This window comes from Nilaparvata lugens, chromosome 4 (assembly GCF_014356525.2).
Source record: "Nilaparvata lugens isolate BPH chromosome 4, ASM1435652v1, whole genome shotgun sequence".
In the NCBI taxonomy this organism is placed as follows: domain Eukaryota; kingdom Metazoa; phylum Arthropoda; class Insecta; order Hemiptera; family Delphacidae; genus Nilaparvata; species Nilaparvata lugens.
In genome coordinates this window covers 38,627,573-38,651,455 of record NC_052507.1, presented here as the reverse complement: position 1 = coordinate 38,651,455, position 23,883 = coordinate 38,627,573, and the positions used below count along the sequence as shown (strand labels likewise).

Genomic DNA, 23,883 nt, shown 5'->3' with positions numbered 1-23,883 from the left:
GAAAATAGGTAATAGTATTGTAAAATGGATTCCAGAATTGAATAGCTATTTGTGTATCTTTCCAAATGAAGAAAACATAAAAATTGACAAGCAAGCAGAAAAGATAACAAAATGTGTAAAAGGAGTTTATTTAATCAATAGCAACAACAATACCTATTATTATAATGATAAAATACTTAATCATTTTTCTGAATCAAAATATCGATCTAAGTTATTGAACCTAGACAACGTTATCAATAGTATGAATGAAGACCAAGAAACAGAATTCACAATTAATTTAGAACATCTCAATTTTAATCCGAGTGCTGTTAACAAGTACACCACCATAAGGGAAGAAAGTATTTTCACTACAAACATAAGTTTTTGGACAATTATTTTGTATGTAATTTTTATTCTAATGTCAATTGTTCTATTGTATCGTTATCTAAGTAGAAAAGATTCACCCAATGTAAACATTGTTAACAACCCTACCCCCGAAGTTTTTTTTAGGGATGGAGGAGTTATATAGCTAATTACTTATATAGTCAGCACTCCTCATTCCATTATTGTTGATGTAGCATAGTTGTAGTGGAAGGTACCATTGTATTCAGTAGTCAGTTCCAAGCTAGCGGACATAGCGGACGGAGCTATAGCCTATCGCGAGATATAAAATTATTGTAATATGTGGTTAACAAATAAATAAGAAGATTTAAAAAGACTATTTGATTAATCGCAATCTTAACTTGTATTTTAGGGCGCTGAATTCGAATCTGAAATTTGCTTACACGCCAAAGGGCGGCTTCACCCCCAAAACCCCCAAAATTTCGGAATTTAATTTTTTTTCTATTTTCAATTCAATTTATTCACAACACAGAAATACAATGAGAAAATGCAATATACAAAAAAACAATAGCAGTAACAATGATATTAACACATTAAAGACAATATTGCTAAAATTATGTGTGCTGGAAGAAAGAGGGGGGAAATACCTTGCCAACTATGGTTTCCCATGTAATAGGCAGGTAAGGTAAAACTGAAAGGGAAGGGTGTGTGATAGGGAAGTGAAAGAAAGTAGTTGGATAGGCAGGGCTGAGGGAAAGGATGATAGGATGTGAAATAACGGTTACAATAATTTAGCTAATAATATAGTCAATTACAATAATATAGTCAGCACTCCTCATTCCATTATTGTTGATGTAGCATAGTTGTAGTGGAAGGTAACATTGTATTCAGTAGTCAGTTCTTCAGACATATAATAAAACCAATTATGACCAAAGGAGCTATTATTGATCTATGAACTGTGGTGAACCAGGTGAACTATGAACTGTGTGTATGTGTCTGCGTAGTACGTATCATATAGCTACAACATTTTGATTTTACCCAGTACCAAGCCAAACTGAACTGTAGTTTGCCTGAACGACCGACTGATGTGAATAGTTCACACTGTGGAGTAGTTCATTTGAACTAGTTCGTTCGCGAACTACACATCTCTAGTCAGTTCCAAGCTGGTGGACATAGCAGACGGAGCTCTATCGCGAGATATAAAATTATTGTAATATGTGGTTAACAAATAAATTCATTTTTTAAAAAGACTATTTGATTAATCGCAATCTTAAATGGTGCAGTCGGTAGGACACTTCAAAAATGATAATTTGGTTTTTCGGTTTTAACCGTTAATGAAGTGTTCATGAACTTACGAAAAAGTTGTATCTTTACAAAAAAGTCACCTAACATCGGGACTTAAATAAGTGAACAATCATCAAAGTAACTTCATATCAAATTGAATAAGTTGGTGAACTATTATATTATTAAATTCGTGAGTTTTATTTGCAAAATTATATTTCTACTCAGTCACCTAATATCGGGACAAGTGTGAAAAATAATAAAATTAGTGAACAGTATAGTAAAGTGTTAACAATACTGTATTCCATCTACAAAGTGAATCAAGAAAAAGTGACAGACTTTCAACATCAGGACAACCAAGGACCTTCATCAATTTTCAATTCAATTTATTCACAACACAGAAATACAATGAGAAAATGCAATATACAAAAAAACAATAGCAGTAACAATGATATTAACACATTAAAGACAATATTGCTAAAATTATGTGTGCTGGAAGAAAGAGGGGGAAAATACCTTGCCAACTATGGTTTCCCATGTAATAGGCAGGTAAGGTAAAACTGAAAGGGAAGGGTGTGTGATAGGGAAGTGAAAGAAGGTAGTTAGATAGGCAGGGCTGAGGGAAAGGAAGATAGGATGTGAAATAACAATAAAGATAACGGTTACAATAATTTAAAGATTGAAAAAATAATAGCTTTTTATTCAATTAATGATTTCCTGCTTCATTTTCTTTGTAATTTTAGCATTGTTGAGAAGATGATCCGGAATTTTATTGATTATTATAGTACTTAGATAAATAAGTTGCCGTCTAATTGTTTCAATACTAGTATTATATATCAAATACTTATTTGAAGTGGGTCTCAAGCTGTAATGTCTATTTAATGCGTTGTTGGTGTATGGGAAATTGGTTCCATTTTTTATTAAATATTTAATTACATTTTCAACATATAACTGTCTGTCAAAACCTTGAATTTATCAAATGTAAGGTCAGTCGGGAAAAATATGGGTTTATTCAAAATAGATTTAATTATTAATTTGTGCATTATGAACAGTTCTTCCAAATGGGAATTATAACACCCCCCCCAAAATTTGTAAGAGAGGTATTTCATCCTTCTGCAAATGAATTTAATATGGATATCCCATTTCAGGTTCTCATCGATAGAGATACCTAGATATTTACAATTTTCAACTTTACTAATGATAGGACAAGTACAGGAGTAGGGGTCAAGGTTGCAATTTGAATGGAGTTCATAGAAATTATGTGGGCTATTTTTTTAAGGATTGAATTACTAATATTATCAATTCCTGGGGTTGAATTAATTTTTAGTTCCTTCATTGTAGATTCAACCTCATTAAAATTTGTGGGTTTTATGAAAAAAGACTTTAAAACAGGTGTGATATCAATATCATTGTTATTGAAGCTTGAGAGATTATTCCTAACCTTTTGGGCTTGCCTTGATCCAACATTTGTGAAGAAATCATTTAAAGTATCGGCGTCAACTCCAATTTTGCAACTATCCTTTTTATCTTCACCGATGGCTTCATTTATATATCTCCAGAAACCTTGAGTTTTTCGAGAAAAGCTTTCTTTACAAAACTAAAGATCATAGAATTTCCAATAAATTGAGTGGTCTCGCAGGACTCTATCTTTTTTGGTTCTTGAGCTAAGAATTTTCGAAAAAGGGGTATTTTTTAAGGGTTCTTCAAACAAGGGTTATACAACTTAGATATTTTTCTAGTATAATGATAAAAAACCACACATCACGTCAAAGAACAATTAATTCTGAACTAAATTCCTTAGGAAATTTCGTAGAGGGGGGAGGATTACACCCAAAAATAGAAAATCAGGTCCTACAGCCATAATACAAATTTTTCATTATAATACCTTCTCAAGGCCTAACAAAAAAACATATTTCGGCTGTAATCATCTTACGAGGGTTATGTTCTATGAGAATCACCCATTAGATACACTTAATTTCAGTATTGCCTAGTGGGGGGGGGGGAGGCACGCATTAGGATACGTCAAAGATCAACACTTAAAACACATATAACTTGTCAGAATGATCAGATCTCCTCGTACTACAGCTCATTCTTCTCAGCTCGTCAAAGCGGTTCAAAATAATGTATCATTATTGAACTTAAATTTGATCAAAAAATAGAAAACTGTATCAAAGCCAAGACAGGAATTTCATGCGAGCCCTGAAAGATATATTCGGCCAAGTAACGTACGATATTTTTCGCTACACAATTATAGAAAATAATATTGATAAGTTGTAAATTATGTTGATGTGTCAGCGCACAAGGTTTGCGAGAGGAGGACTGGAGAGATAAGGGGCGATGGCGGAGGGGATGCGAGAAGCCACTCTTATGCTAGGTTTACACTATGTAGCAGAGCTACAGATGGAGCTGATGAGTTACATGTAGCTCAGCTATATAGCTCTGCTACAAGTTCAAAAAAGTGACACTGGAGTTTTAAGCCTATTTTCTCCGAAAATGAGCTATCCAAAATTTTCGGTAAACATCAAAGAGAATCTGAGAATATGCAGCCGTCCTTGAAGGAAGGCTGCCGCAGCTGTTTAGTGCCTGCTGGGTTTACACCAAATATATACTGTACTCATTTGTTGTCAGAGTGCTAGTAGGTTACTGCGCATTGCGAGCATTTATTTTGATTTATATATTATTGTGCAATAATGGAGAGTGAATTTGACTGGAATAGAGACAAAATTATCCATTATCTTCTTTCTTTTTTCTTTGCTGAAAATATCACAGTAGCTCGGCGAAAGCAGCGGCTGCTGCAAGAACTACTACCTTCGGACCTCTTCTTCGGCATCTGGCTAGGAACTGAGCAGTGAATACTGGTTTATTCCAAACTATATGTAGCTCTGCTACAAGTAATTAATGGCATCAAAATAGCAGCACAGAGAAGAAAAAGAAGACATTCGATAATTTTGTCTCTATTCCAGTCAAATTCACTCTCCATCATTGCACAATAATATAAATCAAAAATAAATTCTCGCAATGCGCAATAACCTAATAGCACTCAGTCAACAAATGAGTACAGTATATCTGGTGTAAACCCAGCAGGCACTAAACAGCTGCGGCAGCCTTCCTTCAAGGACATAGCAGCTACATCTAGCTCTGCTATAAACAAAAATTCACATGTAGCAGAGCTACATTTAGCAGGGCTACATAAATTATATCTAGCAGAGCTATATGTAGCTCAAATTTTATATAGCAGCTCTTCAGCCACATAGTGTAAACGTAGCTTTAGTTGTAAAAAAAATTAATTCGATTAAAGAATCTCAATTTTTATATCAGTCAAAGGATCAGAAGAGAACATAAGCATGACAAATAATTTCAAGTAGGGTTATGCAGTTGAAATGAAACAAGTTTTTATATTATCAAAATTTATTTACTGAAAAGTATAGAAAAAATTGAAACACAATAATTTCATTAGTAGGACAACTCGAATTGTCCTAGTAATATTACAATATAATCTCTGTATATAAATTATATATTTATCTAGTCTATTAAATTTAAATATATTATTACCTATTGTTGAATTGCACAAAAATATGGATGAGAGCGTTCGTTCAGTGAACGAACACAATCGATTTTGGAAAAGAATGATTTAATAAATTGTATCAATGCAGTGTTGTGAGCTTTTGAGATCACTGTTGATTTTCCAATAACAGTCTTTTCAGGAATACTCATACGCAAGCACACAAACATAGCGGTCCCTCACATAACAATCGCACTGATAATAATCATTGGCTCCGCAACTATAATAGTCAACCGCACGAAAATAGTACGGTAGGAATTGTAACAGATGAGTTACAACTCACCCAACCCCCCGCAAAAATATACGTTGCCAATTCGTCAGATGTATAAAAATATTATTATTTATTCTCATTTATAAATATCAGCTGTGGACAACATTGATCAACTTTTATTTGGTATCGTTGCACTCATCTATTCCAATTTCCATCGGACTATTTTTGTGCGGTTGATTATATAATAGACATGCTCTCTCATTCATACAAATCTTGGTATCGGTTGCACAATAGCCAGTTGAATTTTAATCGTGATTAATTACACGAAAACTAATCGGAGAAGCCTTCTTTTCGATAAAGCCTTCTTTGATTGTTTCTCGTGAAATTAATCACGATCAAAATTTAACGATTAGGCTTTTATGCAACTGGGCCTTGAACAAAAAACAAATTTTTACACAATTACAGTCAATTAGTCAATTATGCCGTTATAGTATTCAGACAACTATCAATTTGATCAACTTCAATGGTATGCTATAACAGAATTTGTTTTGGAATTTTTTAAATATGCTTCACGACAAAAATGAGAAAATTTATTAACAGAAACCTACTAGAATTTGAAACTATTGACGGACAGCTTTTTAGTTTAGTCTAATTATTGAAAGCTATTTATAATATCAAGATTAATAATGATCATGATTTAGTTCTGATTAAATAATTATAATACATTTCAAACCTTAAAAAATCGTAGATGTTTAAAATTCTTTATACTACTCAAATAATTACAAACAATTAAAATAGTTGTAGAAGAAGAAAAATAGAAACAAAGTGAAAAATAGGTGGTTGAAAATGAATCGATGGATGGTAGCCTATGCTAACTAACTACCGATATCTGATATAAAATGTAATAAATCTAGATATTTTTAAAATTAACAATAAGAAAATCGGTAAATGTTAAACCAAGTTAAGAACATTTGAGAAATTATTACTGGTTCAAATTTGTTCACAGAAAACTAATTTGAAACTGTACAGAAATGCATAAAACTAGAGAATTAATTTCAATACTTGAACCAGAACTTGGCTTTTACAACGATGAAAAAGTTTCTAATTGGAAAAAACACGAGAAATTTCATTCTAAGAATTATAAAACTGTATTAAAATATAATTTCGGAAACTTGAAAGAAATCGTAGGCAAAGTAACAATGTCTAAAACATAAGTTTTCATCACAGTCATCAAGAGAAGAGTAATAAAGATTAAGAAAAAAAATATCCAAGTACAATACTAGGTTATAATTTGCCTCTCTTCAAAATAATATTTCAAATAAAAAATGAAGAAACTAAATAAAACGGTTATCTAAATTTTAGATAATTTAAGAGGAAATACAGATTTATATAAATGGAATCTACAATGGAATTTTTTGAAAACAAACGTGATGTAAATTAACTTTTATGCAATGATAACTGAATAATAATTAATCAATGTTTAAATTGAGGATAAAAATCAAGTATTAATGAAGCGTTTACGAGTTTCAAACTCTTTAATAATTTTATGGAGGTTGTTCATGATAATATATAAATATTAAAGTTATTAATTGTTGGTTAAAATAATACGTTTTCTAAAACAGACTGAGTTATCTATCTTTTTCTTTGACTTAAAAGTTACTTCTATTATTCGTGTATATCATTGGTCGGTATTTTCAAATACGTTATGTTTATTATTATTTATTAGTGATTAAAGCATGATTTTCACCTCCATTCTGTCTATACATTTTTTCAATTTTCAACCTAGCAATTTCCAGTGGAACAAACAGTTGTGGAATCTCAGCAAAAAATCTATTATTGGATAAATATTACAGAATGTCAAGTTATATTGTTCATGAGTCCTATTTCTTTTATTCTGCAATTTTTCATTATTTGAAACAATTTTTTTGCTTTTAGTCTGATTTCAGTAATAAAATAATATTAGTTAATATTAAGCTAATATATAGTTTCCTGAAGTTTCGTTAAGGGGGTAATGCGTATTGCATTGTGCAAATAAGTCAGGATACTTGAAAACTGATTCTTGTAACGAGTTATTTAACAAGATTTTAGTATTATGTAACAAAACAAATTTTAAAATAAAGTTTGAAAATATTAATTCATCAATTCGATCTTAGAATTATAAAAGGATTCAAGTTCACAATAAATAAGGTAACCGAAAAACAAAAATCCCTACATCGTTTCAGCACAAATGTTGGCAAAATTTGATGCACTGGGAGAAGTTTTTCAGCATCTTAAACGCAAAATTTGAATAATATCCACCATTACTCGAAGTATTTCACTGACATTCACTTACCTTCACCTATTTTTAGATTCATTCGAAATCTTGACGAACGTTCGTATTCATTATACTTTAATGCCATAAACATGACATTCACATTCAATTTGGAGAGCACACTGGCTCAGTTTGCAATGCTTATCCTAGCTGACATAATAAATAATACAAGAAAATGTACAAGTAGCCGCGTATTGCATCATCCAGAACACATTCGTCCAAATACAATCACCCATCCTGACTGACAACAGAGAAATGACACAATAATTATTACAACCAGCTACATTTTCACGCATCCATTTTCCAGGCAATGCGATAAAAAGTAGCTCTACTCAAACACACACAACTTGGAAAGATGGCCGTTGAGATGAACATACTTTTGATCTCGTGCGAATTTCACGTTTCCGAAGAAAAGAGGACATATAGTAAGATATCCCTTGAGGAGAAGACATGTTTTGTGCTCGTTTGTAACTCATGTTTCCGAAGAGAACAACTAATTTTTGAGAGAAAGCTTAATTTGTGAGATTCTTCCTCTAGTACGCAAGAAATCAATCTGAGCTCGAACGGAATTTCAAGTCACAAGCACTGATTCTTTTTTCAATTATCTAGCAATTTTCTCAATCCAATTCCAAGTCATGTGTACTGCTCCTTCTTTTAATCGCAAGTAACGAAGAGCGCGAACAAAGGGCGAGTGACAAAGTTGTTCCGGTTTACAACGAATATAATTTCGAAGACCACTCTATGTACTATTGACAAAGCTCCTTCTTGTTCACAATGAAGATGACTCAAAGATCGTTCCTTGTTCAATTGACTAAGTTTGTTCTGCAAATAGATTCGAAGAAGAAAGTTCCTTGTTCAATAGTCAAAGTTCGTTCTCGTTCACAATGAAAAAAGATTTAAAGAAGAAGAAGAACGTTCCTTGGCTGTTTACAAATTTCATTACAGTTGACAATGAAGATAGACTTGAAGAAGAAGAATAGGTAGGTATCTAGTAGCGTAGTAGGTGTCAGTGCAGTCGGTAGTGTGCTAAGGAGGATGGTCGTTTGGAGGGGCGGTGCTTCTGGTCGCCACTCCACGTCTTGGACTTGGCGCGGAAGAGGCGCAGATCGCGCTCGTGGCGCGGGTCGGTCATCTTGAGGTAGGCGCGCGGCTCGCACAGCTCGGCGTGCGTGTTGAAGAATGCCTTGTAGCCGCCGTTCAGCAGGTACAGCTCAGGGTAGCTCAATGCTGGGTAGTTGTCGCGGTTGCAGTCACGGTCACGTGCTCGCAGAAATCGCGATCTACAACACAACATTCACCATCAACATCTCACAATTCATTTCAATACTGAATATGATAAAGTTAAAGTAGTATCACAATATTGCTATACTAAAATGTATCATAGTCCATATAAACTACTGTGCGCAAGATTATAACATACAATTATAAACAAATTATAATTTGACCTTAGACAGATCAACAAAGTTGCTATTAAAATTGAGCTATTTCTAATTGCTAGGGCGTAAAATGACCACTTTATTTCTTGAGGCAAAAAGTTGTACTTTAGTACCGCTTTATGCTAAGACCGCTTTATTGTTAAGATCATTATAAGAGTGAGAAAAAGTGGCAACTGAAATTTTCAAGTGGTCTAATAAGCGAGTTATGGGTTGTTGAAGTGCTAAACTTTGTTTTCTTTCCAGATCATAAACGGTTTCTAATTTTTCATTGGCGTTTTTCCAATACATTCAGTATATCATTGGCTTTGTTTTAATATTCGTTTTTTGCAATTAATGCCAAAATAAACAAGTTATCGAATTTACAAAAAAAGTTACTTTTTATTTATGAACATATGGGGAATAAAATGTTTTAGTTTGGGAAGATACATTTTTTGAATTTTCAAGAAAAGTTCTAATAATATAGTCGAAACCGTTTATGATTTGGAAAGAGAACGGAATCTGGAAAGTTAGCACTTCAACAACCCATAACTCGCTTATTAGACCACTTAAAAATTTCAGTTGCCACTTTTTCTCACTCTTATAATGATCTTAACAATTATATTGAAAAAGATTATTCAATTTGAATAAAAATAAAAAGGTGTAGCGAACAGCCTTAAATGGAGTTATTTCTAATTGCTAGGGCGCAAAGTGACCACTTATTTCTTGAGGCAAAAAGTTGTACTTTAGTATTCTGTCGTTTGGAGGAACAATAATAGATAATTCTGACTATTTTTATTGATATATTATTTAGGCTTATTTATTTAAAGGATGTTGAGGATAAGTTGAGGATCAAGTTTCAAGTGTTGTGTAGCAGAGAGGACCTGAAGTCATAACTCCGCCCTAGTAAAGGCATGTAATCACTTCAATGAAAAGATCTTGTATAAATGAATGAGTAGGTGTAGGTAGGACTTACAGTGTAGGCCCACGTTCTGAGGAGAACTCGCAATGGAAAATGATGATGTGGCGTTTGGTGTTGAAGCCGCTGAAGCTCGAGTTGACGAACGAAGGTTTACATTTGATCAGCTCTTTTTCCAGCTGGTCCTTTGTATATATATTTCTTGCGCCCTTTATGTGGCCGCCGTCAAACTCGTAAGGAAACCTAACAATCAATTTCCATTCAATAGTATAACGCAACACATAAAACTACACAATGCAACATTCACAATCTATTCAAAATGTGGGTGAAAATGTAGGTATATACAGTTTTAGTTGGTTGGTAATTTTCAAGTTTGAACTGATCATCTACTTAATAATGTTTGTTGCTGTTATCATTATAAAACAAAGTACTTGTCATAGCTTGTTAAAATCAGTTTAGTATTTTTACAAATGAACCTATATTTCTATGAAATATTATATTACTTTACACCAACTTACAGATTTAAATAAGATGCCAAAAAGGTTAGAAAACATAGGATGAGGAATGAGAAAGAGAAAAAAGAATAGGCTAATAGAAATAGAAGAGCAATGAAAGGAGTAGGAAGAAGAAATAGAGATGAAGTAAACAATAGATTACGCTAAATTATTGAATGTGGACAAAAATAAGAATATCAACTACGTAGTATGCATTAGTGTAGGTGTGATGATAAAACTGTAGTAATAATTGGTTAATATTTGTGTAGGGTTGCAGATATTTTGAGTAAAGTAGGTAATAAAAATATCAAGAGACATAGGATTAGAAAATGATAGTAAGGTGAGAGGTTGAAGAATATAAAGGGCAATAAGAAGTAATGTATACAATAAAATGATAGAGAGGATTGAAAAGAGCAGATCAAGAGGAATAAAAAGACACAGGAACTTGTCTGACCGAGCAATAAATATGTATTTCAGTAGTTGAAACTTATGATTCAATGTAGTTTCATTTAATTTACTTTTGATTCAATGTAGTTTCATCTAATTTACTTTTGATTCAATGTAGATTCATTTAATTTACTTCTGATTCAAAGTAGTTTTATTTAATTTGCATTCAATTTAGTTTACAATTAAATTGAAGGTACTTCAATGAAGCATTAAATTTGAGCATTACTTGAGAAATTGAAACATTCCAACACATGAAGATACGAAAAAAGAAGTAAGAAAAGGAATGAAGAAGAAGCACTAACCGGCAATCGATGATTTGATACGTTGCGATCTGGTCGTGATAGCGGCCGTTGATAAGATCAGCGAGTGTGTCGCTGGAGATGTTCTTGAGGTCTTCGTGACTTCCCTTGACCAGTGGCAGAACGAAGGGCTGGCTGAAGTCGCCAATCAACTCCTCCTCGCTGGACCGAGACAGCGCATAGTTGATCTTAGCCTCGAGCAGACTGCGCGGCTGCTTCACGAATCCATGGTCCAGCAGGGTGCGCTTCTTGTGCTCGACCACCGGTGCAGCAGTTGGATGGGTGACCGTGGCGGCGACAACGTCTTGCAGCGGCTTCATGCGTTTGGCGGCCGACTGCGGTGAGTTGCACAGGGGACGTTTCGTTTTTACAAAGTCCTCCACGCTCTACAATCGCACAAACCATACACAATTAAAAATATATTTCAATTTATAAACCCAATATTTCAACAATGAAAAAAACGCATTCCTATTATACTCATGCACTTACGATATATTATGTAAACTCAAACATTGGTAAAGTGCAAGATTTTGTGATGTCTCAAGTTAACCATGACAGAATAAGTCAACTAATGGACTCATATGAACACTCACATGCATCTTTCCATCAACATGTCAATCTTGTATGTATGAAGATCAACTCATTAATCATAAACTAAACAATAAATTATGTTCAATGGATTATTTTTACAGTTTCAAAAATAGCGACCATTCCTTTAACGCTAATGCCAAAATAAAACTGGAGGTTAAAAGGTGAAATTTCAATAAATTGATAATTGAATAAAGTAATAAAATAGCGAGTACTCGCTTAACTAAATTTTTAGTTATTTTGGCAATTAAAAAAAATATTATTATTGAAATCTGCCTTCGATTTTTACAGTATTAAAACTGGAATTTCAAAACATATTCACAAACATCATATACTAGTAAAACAAAATTACAATTAAAATCAAATAAATATCAGAGTCAAGGCCGAGTCCAGGTATAATAGATGTTTGATATTTATGGACAAGCACCTAAGCAAACTTGAACCTAATATCAATAATTCATCTATTTCATTTGTCGACAATCACAAATCATTACATTATAAAACAATATGATTGGAAGAAGACAACAGACATAGCCCAAAACTGTCTGTTTCCCAAATTTTTTATGAATAAAAGTTTCGATAAATAATTTTTCACTTTCAAGTCCAATTTTCACTCCTAAACTAACGAGTAGACTAGAAGTTTTGATGTAATTAAAAACAAATATATTTTACTCAAATCTCTACTAATAGGACATTTTTGAATAATTTTGCAAAATTATGAACCAGGAAAGAAACAACTTTACTATTGTTGTTGTGCTAATATTCCAGTCAATATAGACATAAAAGAGGGGTGTGCTTGCAATTTAGATTGTAGTTCTGATTTTCTAATATTATTTGGGTACATAAGAGGAGTCCAGAACCATATTCTTCATGGAAAATTTCCTTGTGCTAGATACAGGGTGGCCCAAAAACCTCGTATTTTCGGCTCATTTTCCAGTTTTCAGCTATTTCTGCCAAATATCGTAATCGGACAGAAAAATTTGCCCTCGCCTTTTTTATAGATTGAAAAATTCTAAATAGAATGAGATCATTCGGAAATCTCTATCTTCAATAAGTACTGAGTTATGATTTATCAAAAATGAGTTAAATTTGAAGGAAAAATCAATTCTGATGAATTTCAGTTTTTGATCAACAATATCTTCCGATTGTTACCATTTAGATGTATAATTCAAAATCTGGGCGTATTTTTGTGCTCTACAATCTGAGATCAGGTAGAGCGCTCTATCTCATATATAGATTTCCAGGTACACCTGTCAACAATGCTCCTTGTATTGTGAAAAACACCTAATTTTCAGCTTCAACCATCATCACCAACTACATAGTCTTCAAATTGATATTTCGCACAATGACATAAGTTCATAAGATTATGTTTCATGAGAATCACCCGTTAGATGCACTTCATTTCAGTATTTTCTAGTGGAGAGACGCGCTTAAGGACACCTCAACGATAATTTTGCATGCAATTTATATGCACCAATGTATATAGTGACTGCACTATAAATCGTTCAGTTTTTATGTATTCTCCTTAGTCGAAAGACCGGGTCATTATAAATGCAACATGAGCTTACAGTGTTGAGATTGTTGATGTTTTCGGAGAGGCAGCGACGGAAGCTGATTGGGCCCCTGAGTGTGAAGGGCGAGTTGTTGGGACTGAGGGCGGGGGACGCGCGGGCATTCTCGTCACCATGTCGCAGAATGGGATCAGTCAGCAGACTGCTCAACCCCGACGGAAGCTGCGCGTTTTCATCGTCCATCTAAAACCACATAAAAATTTCAGTTAAACATTTTTTTTATTTATTTATTTATTAGAACAGTCACAAACACGATATTTGGAAAGAGAAACAGGCAATTGCCCAAAACTTCTTCAATTCCTTGATTTTGGCACATAAATAGTCCAAAGTGAGGTTAAGTTTAAAATTTCTGTTTTCACCAAAGATTAACACTCAGAGAATACGTATTCGAGATAATGACTGATGAATTTTGAATTTCGAAGGGTTGATAAGAGCCGGAAATAACACTAAACAATCCGAAAGTTTCAATAATATTGAAATAAACTTGAAAAATTTGAGCAGAAAAATTAAAACTGCAACTATCAGCTGTTATTTTCCCCCATAATTAAGAGAAAATAACAAAAGAAAATGTATTTGTGGTAGAAAATACAATGTAAAATCTTTGATAGAAGAAATAACAAAGAAATAGAATTTATTTGTGGCAGTAAATACACTGTACAATCTTGGATAGAAGAAATAGCAAAGAAAGAGAATGTATTAGTGGCAGAAAATATACCGTACAATCTTAGATAAAAGGAATAACAATAATTTGCAGAGGAAAATAACAAGCAACAATCCAGCTGGTGACAAAAAATTCACCCAGTAATTGTGTCATCTGACTTCAAAGTCTAGTCATAAAAAACTAGTTTGACAAATAATAATGAATCTACACAATCTTGTCGAGTTCGCAGGAAAAAGATACATTTGCTACAATGAGTAGGCCTATGAACAGTTTTAATTTATTGAACATGCCTAGAAATTGTTGTGTCCCTGGGTGTAAATCGAACTATATTATAAAAAACACCCTTAGTGACAATATTTACTTTTCCCAAAGATAAAGAGCTAAGGAAAAGTGGACAAGGTGTAAAAGTAGGAAAGATTATAAAGTCACTAGGTAACAATATTCGGCTGTGTGTATCAATTATTTTAGTGCATTAGATATTATTAAAGAAGACAAGTTCTTGTGTGAAGATGGTTTTTATACTATGTGATGGTGCCTTCCCTACATTTTTTCCAAATCAGCCTTCTTACAACATAATTAAATCGTGTGTAAAGATATTGGGCAATATATTTCTGAACAATATATTACTACAACATGAAGGATAATGATCAGTTGCCCAAGCAAGCAAAGTCGCAAAAATTGAGAACATTAAATTCTTAAGCTAGAATAAAATAACGATAATTTTATAAGCAATGTGCATGTGAATTCACGTGCATGAGAATGCACTTGAATTCTATGTGCATGAGAATAAATAAAGTCCAGTATCAAATAATTACTTTTTTAATAAATCTTAATTTTTCAAATTATTTACATTCAATTAATTAAATTAAACCTTATCCAAATTATTAAAATGACTTTGAACAGTAATAAGTTATTAGAGGGAGCTGGAACCTAGCTGATGGCAGTAAGTTAGTCTACTAACTATGGCGGCCATGTTGTTTGTATGCTCAGGTCTGGTATTTAGGAGGTCCTGGTTTAAACCTCAGAGAAGTTGTGAAAATCACTTGAACGAAAATTCATACCAATTTCTATTGAATGATATTGTTTTGTGTTGTATTGTTCGCCTTTAAATATTCCATTACAATATGATTTCTACATTGACTTTTTGGCAGCACGAAGTTCGCCGGGTCAGCTATCTTCTAATAGAAATTTATATGCAAACTGTGTGTAGTGTAATTGAACTCTGCTCTATTTGTTTTTAACGTAGCTAGCTGATCGGAGATTGTTCGCTAGTTTAGAAGAAAAGATGCCAGGATGCTGTGCATTTGAAAATTTGTATGAGCATACAATAATTTATCAAAAAGTCAATACAACATTTATAAATACTATTGATATAATACAATCTGGAGAAGAGCAGGCTTGAGCTGAGCCTGCTGCTCTCTCCCAGTCATAGCTGTATGATTTGTTATTAATGAATAAATGAACAGGGAGGTGCAAAATGTAGGTATACAAGTTTTGAAGATTCGTAATATCCATTCGTTTCATTTTACAATCAATTAGATCTTTTGGATGCCTGATGGACAGGTTAGTAATGAAATGTGGGTCTACATCCAAAGATATGATTATTCATCATGGTAAACAAGATATATATATAAATCTTATTAAACAAAGGAGGATGGCCCTGATTCTCTACTACGACTTTGCGAAATAATAAACGAGGAACTAAATTACTGCATATAGTACGATTTAATTTCAACTGCCAGCATTGGTAATATGGGAAGAATTGTTGCTATTCATTTGGAGAGCTGGCAGTTCACTGTGGCTTCTACTCCATCCCTCTGTATAATCCCGGTCGTGAGTGATATTATTTTATATCCTTTCTAGAGTGTCGCCAATTATTTGTTGACAATTTATGTTAACATCACAAAATTATATCATTCAATTCTATTCGATTTGCATTCGATTTCTATTCTCATTAATTAATTGTCAATGCTTTGTAAAACTCGTTGAATAATTAGCAATACTGTCAATTATTAATTGATAAATTATATCAACTATATATTTAATTATAAATTAAAAAGTCATGCAGAATACTTTTTAAAGATCTGGACTTTATGACAGTGCACTCACAGCCTCTACATATACCGCAAAGTGCTATATGTGAAAAATAATGAATCAAGATTCCCAAGACAACGGGACTTACATAATTACAACCACTAGAAACAGGGATACATTCTTGATTAAGGAACATGAAGAAAAAATTCAAACAAAGTCTGTCTGATATAGGAATAAAATTTATGGGTTATCTATCAAGTGGTATTAGAGATGAAAGGGATGATAACAGATTTAAAAATAAACTTGAAAAGTACCTGATAGAACTAGTTCGCTATAATGAATTTTTCATTTTCAATCACGTATTCATGTACATAATTAATGTATGGGTTGAATAAAGAGTTTGATTGATTAATGTAAATTGGTGTATACGCCAGTATATATTGTAACATACATGAATAAATAACTCTAATATAATTTATATTACGGACCTTCTAATAGAGGCGATTTAAAATAAACAAGGGGAGTCCGGCAACACAATATTTCCATTATAATGCGATAAACTGGAAAAGTAAACGTAAAAGTACTGACCAGCTTATCGTTCTGCAACAGATCGATAAAGTTGTCGTCTAGCGACTCGATGGAGCACTGCGAGTGTGCGCCACTCGAGTTGGATGCCTGCGACAGGAATCCGGCGCCGCGACGCGGAGAGGACGCCGACAGGTCACAGGTGCTCAGTTTGCGCGGCGCAAAACCACTCGGCTCGGCGAAGCGGAACCCCTTGCTGTTGGAGGTGTCGTCAAAACCGCCGAAGCTTCCACTGCCGCTGCCGCTACCGCTGCCGCAGCTGATGCCGCTGTCCTGCGAGTTGGGGTCGAAGTCGTCCAAAGGCATTCTCAGGCGCGACCCACTCTGTTCACAAAACAAACCACTTAGTCAAACATCACAATAAAAACTTTATAAGCTCTGATTTAATCAATGCATAAACTCGCTATAGAAGGGGTTTGATTTGTGCATAAATTCCGACCTCGACCACGACAGGGCGAGGATCTCAGATCGGCTAGATTTCAACTTGTCTAAAGAACTTTAGAGGTTCTATTCAATTATGTTTTAAAGGGGGAGGTAACGTTTCTCCTTCTAATGTCCGTTTGCACAGTCAAAGCTTAAACTGAAATTTAATCAGCTTATCACATTATAACGAACGAGACTTGATATGGATTAAATCCAGTTTGAAATGAAATTTAGATGGGCCTAAAAAACACAAAACAATGAGAAGTCATTTGATCAGCTTTTTTAGCACATTTGAAATTTGGACAATATGAATGTCTTCAGAAAACAATGCCTGTCGACGTCGGCAGTTCAGGCACAAATCAAAACTCACCTTAAGGTCGATGTGATTGATCACAACACAGCTATAATTCGTACTTAGTGTTGAGTGATGCAACCGTTGAAACCAGAAACGTTTACAGCAATATCGATTGCAATGGTATTTTCATGAAATGAAAAGAGTCACTTAAAAAATATAACAATTGAGTTAAGATAAGGACAAGGGTAATCTACTACTTGTTAGTTCAAGCTCGGATGGATCGGATAAGATATTCTGTAAATTATGATGAACCTTTTTAATAATGAGCAATTAAGTACACCTACTTAATCAAGTTAGTTTACGTTTCTATCAAGTGTTATCAAATGAAACTATAACTAAGATTTCATCACTGTAAGTAATAATACTTCAAGCAGATTAATTTTTATTTGCTATCTGGTATGAAATTGAATGGAGGTGGATCAACTAAAACTGTCAGTCAGAAATGGTTCAATGAGTTGTATCATAGAGAAACAATAGCATAAATAGATATTCCATGGTGATCGTGTCGTTCAGGGCGTTCATGTCGCAACTTTTACTGTTATCTCAAGCCGATAGTCCACGTAGTTCTAGTATTATGCCCACATGAGATCTAGACTTGATTATTCTTAATGAGACTAGATTCAAGACTAGACTTAAAGATAACGTGAAGTTTGGGAAAATTGGTCGTTTTTTCAACAGATCAATAGATTTATAGATTTGATTTGAGGATAAAATCTAACAACATGTTCAGCCTGAGGGTACCCAAAGTTCAAATCATATGAAAGCAATAAAATTAATATTCGTTTTGAACACTAAGTTTACCCGATAAGAGACAATCTCATATACTGTAGATGGGTACTCAGACCGTCAGAGAACAACGTAAACAAGTACATAACCTCAAAATTGGTAAGGGGGTTTACTTTCGCGCTCCTTCGGAAGGGCGGTAACCCAATAATAGCGCCAACCTATTTGGAGGGCTTCAGATACCGTAGGTGAAGTTATCATAACCTCAAAAACGCAATTCATAACCTTTTCATAATAATTACTTTCCCATCGATCAACATAATATAAAAATATAGAACTCACTGTTTATAAAAATATTAGCGTCACAAATTAAGGCATCAAATCTGATCAGAAATGATCAGAATGAAATACATTAAGTAGTAGTTTAGATTATTTAGTTTTTCGATTTCTCAATGACACTAGTTTTATATTACTGCAGTCATTGTCTTCGTGACCGATATCTGTCAACCAAAGAAACATTCTTTCACATTCACACCAAGATCCAACACTCCACGATGAGTCCAAATATTGCATAATAAATTCTGCAATAGATAAATCTACTTTGTGAAGTTGATCAAATGAGTAAAATGTAAAATTTACAAAAAAAAGACAGAAGAACCAAGGTGCTATGTAAGCAATATCATTCCCTACACACCCAAACATTGCCGATGAGAATCACTGATGCACTAAAAATAAGATATAATTTCACTCTACTTTAGTACAATTATTTCACTTGCAGCATGGATATTTCTACTGATAACACAGTTCAGGATTCATCTAATCACAAACAAACTACCCACAACAAACTCATAACTCAGTCGAGTTTGTTCCAATCAGTGAACCAATGAAATCCACTATTCTTCAACAAATCCATTCTAATTCACATTAGAAACAAAATCACAGTAATTTAACAATTTTCTACAGAAGTTCTTTTCCACTATTATACTTTGTGTGAACAACCAAACTTTTACGAAAGTGAATGATCTGATTAGTCGCTTCCAACCATTCTCCCAGATAACTTGAAGCAATGATGAACACATATCCAAAAAAATTAAGGTATGATAACCCAATAGATTAATCGTAGTTCTCAGACAATTTAAAACAACACAAAAACTCCAGTAGGTAGGCTACACAAACGGCAAGCACTATTTAAATACCCCGCATAGACACGTATCCAAGTTCGGTGAAGATGCTTAAACTTGTAACACAATATATATGAAGTTAGGATTAAGTGCATTAAGATTGGGATGTAGTTTTATAAATACAAAAGCCCTAAATACTCTACCTTGAACAACAACGGCACACTTCACAAACACCAACATCCGGAGAGTCGAACATTTTGTATCTGACAGAGTGAACCGTTCTGCTCAAGCGAGGAAAGACGACTGAACTGATTCTGTTTGACAATGAACTCAGCTTGAAGTAAGCTAGCGAGTCAGAGTGACTATCCCTACCACCAGCGCTCTCCGCCAATCACAGCCCGTCTTGGCTGCTAACAGCGCTACGGTGTGCAGTGTCACTAAACTCAACTAAAAAACTAACCTAACGGGTGCCCGTGAAAACTGATGTAAAGGGCTCGACACGAGCCATTCTGGAAATGCCTCCCGAAAAAAACGCCGCAGCTAGGGGTCTGGTACGCACTCACTCGGTCGATAACTTGAAAAAGTATTAAACTACAAGCCAGCTGCAGAACAAGTAGTACTGACTGCACGCTTCATAGTCTGTCAGAAATTATTAATATCACCCTTGGAACTGAAGCTGGGGACATACAAAGCGCCAAAGCAATAAAATGCTGCTAGTATTTTTGCAGATGTCCCCTACTAGCCAAGTGTCCCCTAAGTCAGCCCTCATATTATGAACATTATGACCAATGAGGAAGTGAGGTTTTGTAGCACTATCTATCTAGAAAATACAGCTAATCAGTGACCTGATTCATCATAAACAGTGAATAAAACACTAGGCCCTGATAATAATTGTATTCCCTGCAAATGAAATTGAACCCATTGAATTGAATTGTTGATTTTAGAATATAATAGATGTTGAAAATAGTAATTTCAATGAAAGTTAATTATTGAAATTAGCATATTTTACAAACTATGTATTTTGTTCAATTGCTATTGATTGTTCTATTGCTGAGGTATCGAAGCTCTCAACTACAAGTGGAACATCTCATAAAATGTTAGGACGTAATATTATATCATTATATTGAAAATTTATTTATATTAAATTTAACAAATTTTCACTTACAAAATTCAATTGTCAAATCCACATTATTCAGATGATTCACAAATAGTTTCCGTCATTTTTCGGTGTCGTCCAATGAGCGATTTGAGTTGCAGAAGTTGGTACACAAAGTGAATTTTCATAGAAAGATTATTCTTCTCAAACATACAATACAATATTACACGCACATGCGGTTGAATATGTCGTTATGCATATACAGTCCAAATTTAGATTTGAAGTACTCAGTATGGATCTAATAGCAGTGTTTCCTACATAAGCGAGTTAACAGACAATGTTGTAAGAGAAAGATGACTAATCCTGTCATGAGTTTTACTCAGAACTAACGGGATTGTATTGTGAATCATCAATATGTGGATAAAAATCTCAATTTTAACAAGAAATCAGTGACATATTAATATAATGTATTTGGAAATGCTCATGTACCTCCGGGTAACATACTGAGATATTAGCAAATCCATGTCTAAATGAATGTTGATTACGTTCATCAGTGGAACTTGAAGAAAATTTTCTCGTCGTACAGCGGATATTCATTAGCAAAATGAAAAGCATGAGGAAATAGATAAGAAGAATGAAGGAAGATAATGAAAAAAATATTATAAACAAGACAGTACCTATACTTCTGATCTGTATTGGTCAAATAAATAAATGGGAAATTTATGATTACTACAATCAAATCATTATTCTAGTAAAGAGCTACATTAGAAATCGAGTGATAGAAATAGATACAATAAGAGCATAGTTTAAATAAGTTGACTAAACCAAGGGTAAACTATATTGGAAATAAATATTACTAGTACTTCTAAATAGTATTTAAGAATTTTTGGCGAATAAATAAATTTCAAATTTTTAATAGTAAATTATGATATCGAAAAAAAGTGATAGTGGACCTCTCACGGTAAAGCCAGACACAGACAACAAGTTTGAGCGCCAAAAACACCACAAATCCATCCTACATCCTAGATTGTATCTATAGATTTTCACAGTACCTATTGGCGCTAAAGCCAATAGACTAGCACTAGCACTGTAGTGCAGTAGTTGTACGAATAGTAGAAAGCTAGGGGGAGAATTATTCTAGGAAATCCAACAGCTGCTGGCTCTTCTGGTCTCCCTTGGCGCTTGGCGAGGACTGATGGAGGGAAAAGGTGGAGGAGGTAGAGGAGGAGGAGGAGGAGGAGGAGGAGGAGGAAGTGGAGGAGAAAGACGCGGGAGCGTTGCCCTCTTCACGTCATGCTGACATTCCTCCTCACCTCACCGATCCTCCTAACACCATACTTCCTCCAGTCAAATGCAATGCAGAAAAAAGAAGAAGACGAAGAAGAGAAAAAGGTACAAGTTTAAAATATGAAAGTTGAGAAGAGAAAATGTGAAAAAATATTTCACATTCAAAAATAGTGGAAATGCAAACAAGAAGAGGAATTAGAAGAGAGTACAGGAAGTACAGAGAAGAGAGAAAAAGTAAAAGCAAGAATTAAGAATATTGATTAAGAATATAAAATTACTGCTAGCGCTGAAAAATTAGAATATGGATGAAGCACAAGAGAAAAAATAGATAGGAATAAATTTAGATAGATGACATTGAGAATTGAAAAGAATAAAGGATCAGAAGAGGGCTGAGAAGAGTTGAAAGTGTTGATAAAACAAGAGAAAATAAGAATAAATCATTTAACTTATAAATTGTTTATAACAATTTTTATACAGGAATTATTTATACAAGAATAAATAATTTATTCTTATTTTTTCTTGTTTTATCAACACTTTCATCTTCTCAGTCCTCTTCTAATTAATAATTGAGAGATGAGGCAGAAAAGGAGTGATAGGAAAGGAATAGGTATAGAAGGAAAGTGGGAATTTAGAAGTCAGGATTAACAGAAGATGAATAGAATGATGAAGATCACTGCTAGTGCTGAGCATGAGAATAAAATATAGAAAGTTGGCAGTAAGAAGGGGGAAATTTAGGAGATAAGATAGATTATAAAGGAATAATTTGATGAAGGGATAGAGTTTACTAAATATAATAATCATGAAACTAGTATTTCCAAATAATTGTTTCAATAAATGAGTGGGTTTAAGTTCAAGTATTTTCATGCAATATGGATATTTACCACAATGTAACTTTTACAACACCAGGAGGTAATAGGTTGTAGAAAAGTTTAACAAGTAAAATAACATGTGTGAGAATTAACCAAACGTTAACGTTATTGTATCTGAAGGAAAAGGTAAGCTGGAGTAGAGGAAACAGTGATGCAGAAGTGAGCTAAGAAACTGAATAGGATGGTGAATAACAAGGATAGTGTATACTATAAATATAAAGAAAAAGAAAAATCTCAGTACCCTTATTTTATCACAACATCAATTCATTGATGATCAATTTATTGATGTTGTGATAAAATATTTCAAAAAGGGTACTGAGATTTTTATCTTTCTTTATATTTATATTACAAGTAGCCCTATACAGAAAAGAAATACATAGTGTATACTGTATAGCTGCTATTCTTGGGTGGATAAGAGGAATTGGAACTACAATGCACAGGAGGAGCCGAGCGCACATACAATTGGCGCCCTTCAGCCAAGCATTGCAGTCCCACTTTCCTCCAAACATGGTACCCTCTCTGTTGCTGTTGCCAGGAGAAGACATCGACCCGGCGTCATATGGCGCGGCGCGCTCTCTGCTCTCTGCTCACAGCCACAGCTCACCTGCCAAAGTCATTGCCAAGGTATCGCGACGACATTCACATCATACTGTCAGCATTCCTCATACATAGCACCAATGCTTTCCATTCAAACAATGCTGACACTTGCAAAATAGCCTCACCACAACTCCATTACCGAAAGCAAGGGTCATCATCCTGCTATAATGGCTACCAAATATCTCACAGTAGTAGATTGCTCGGTCTCAGTCCCTCTTTCACCATCGATAATTTTCAATGATCTATTCTTTCATTTGGTTGACTGAGCGATGGCCTGGTATAAGTTCCAATCAATTATACCTTTTATATTCAAAACCTTGCATCTATTCAAAAGGTTCTCATATGCTTACAATTATGAATTTTATTTATTTATTTATTCAATCATTCAGAATTATATAACTTACAGAAAAGTACCACAGGCTAACTTACACCCAAAACGTAAATTAGAGAGTAAACATAAATTAGAATGGGAGTAAATATGATATTGCAATTGTTGGATAATTATAATCAATTAAATTGGATAAGTGTCAAGCATTTGGTATTCTGGCAGGACCATTGACCATCACCACCTACAGATGCAGATTCAGATGCTAAATTTACATTACATTTCATGTACTATGTATTGAGAAAGATTTGGAAATCAATCAGCCACAGGAACTTATACATAACTTATATCATCAAAATTCAAACCATTCATTTGAAAAGATATTGACACT

The 23,883-nt window shown here is 33.9% G+C and overlaps 1 protein-coding gene across 1 annotated transcript; it reads right to left on the bottom strand.

Moving 5' to 3' along the window:
* Positions 1-4,992: 4,992 nt before the first annotated feature.
* On the bottom strand, positions 4,993-17,045 carry LOC111048925 (M-phase inducer phosphatase). Its single transcript, XM_039427445.1, has 5 exons — positions 16,700-17,045; positions 13,414-13,599; positions 11,261-11,643; positions 10,075-10,260; positions 4,993-8,966 (listed from the first exon to the last, which is right to left on the bottom strand). Exons 1-5 carry the CDS (start codon positions 17,000-17,002, stop codon positions 8,693-8,695), a joined length of 1,332 nt encoding a protein of 443 aa, XP_039283379.1. The 5' UTR covers positions 17,003-17,045; the 3' UTR covers positions 4,993-8,692.
* Positions 17,046-23,883: the final 6,838 nt, after the last annotated feature.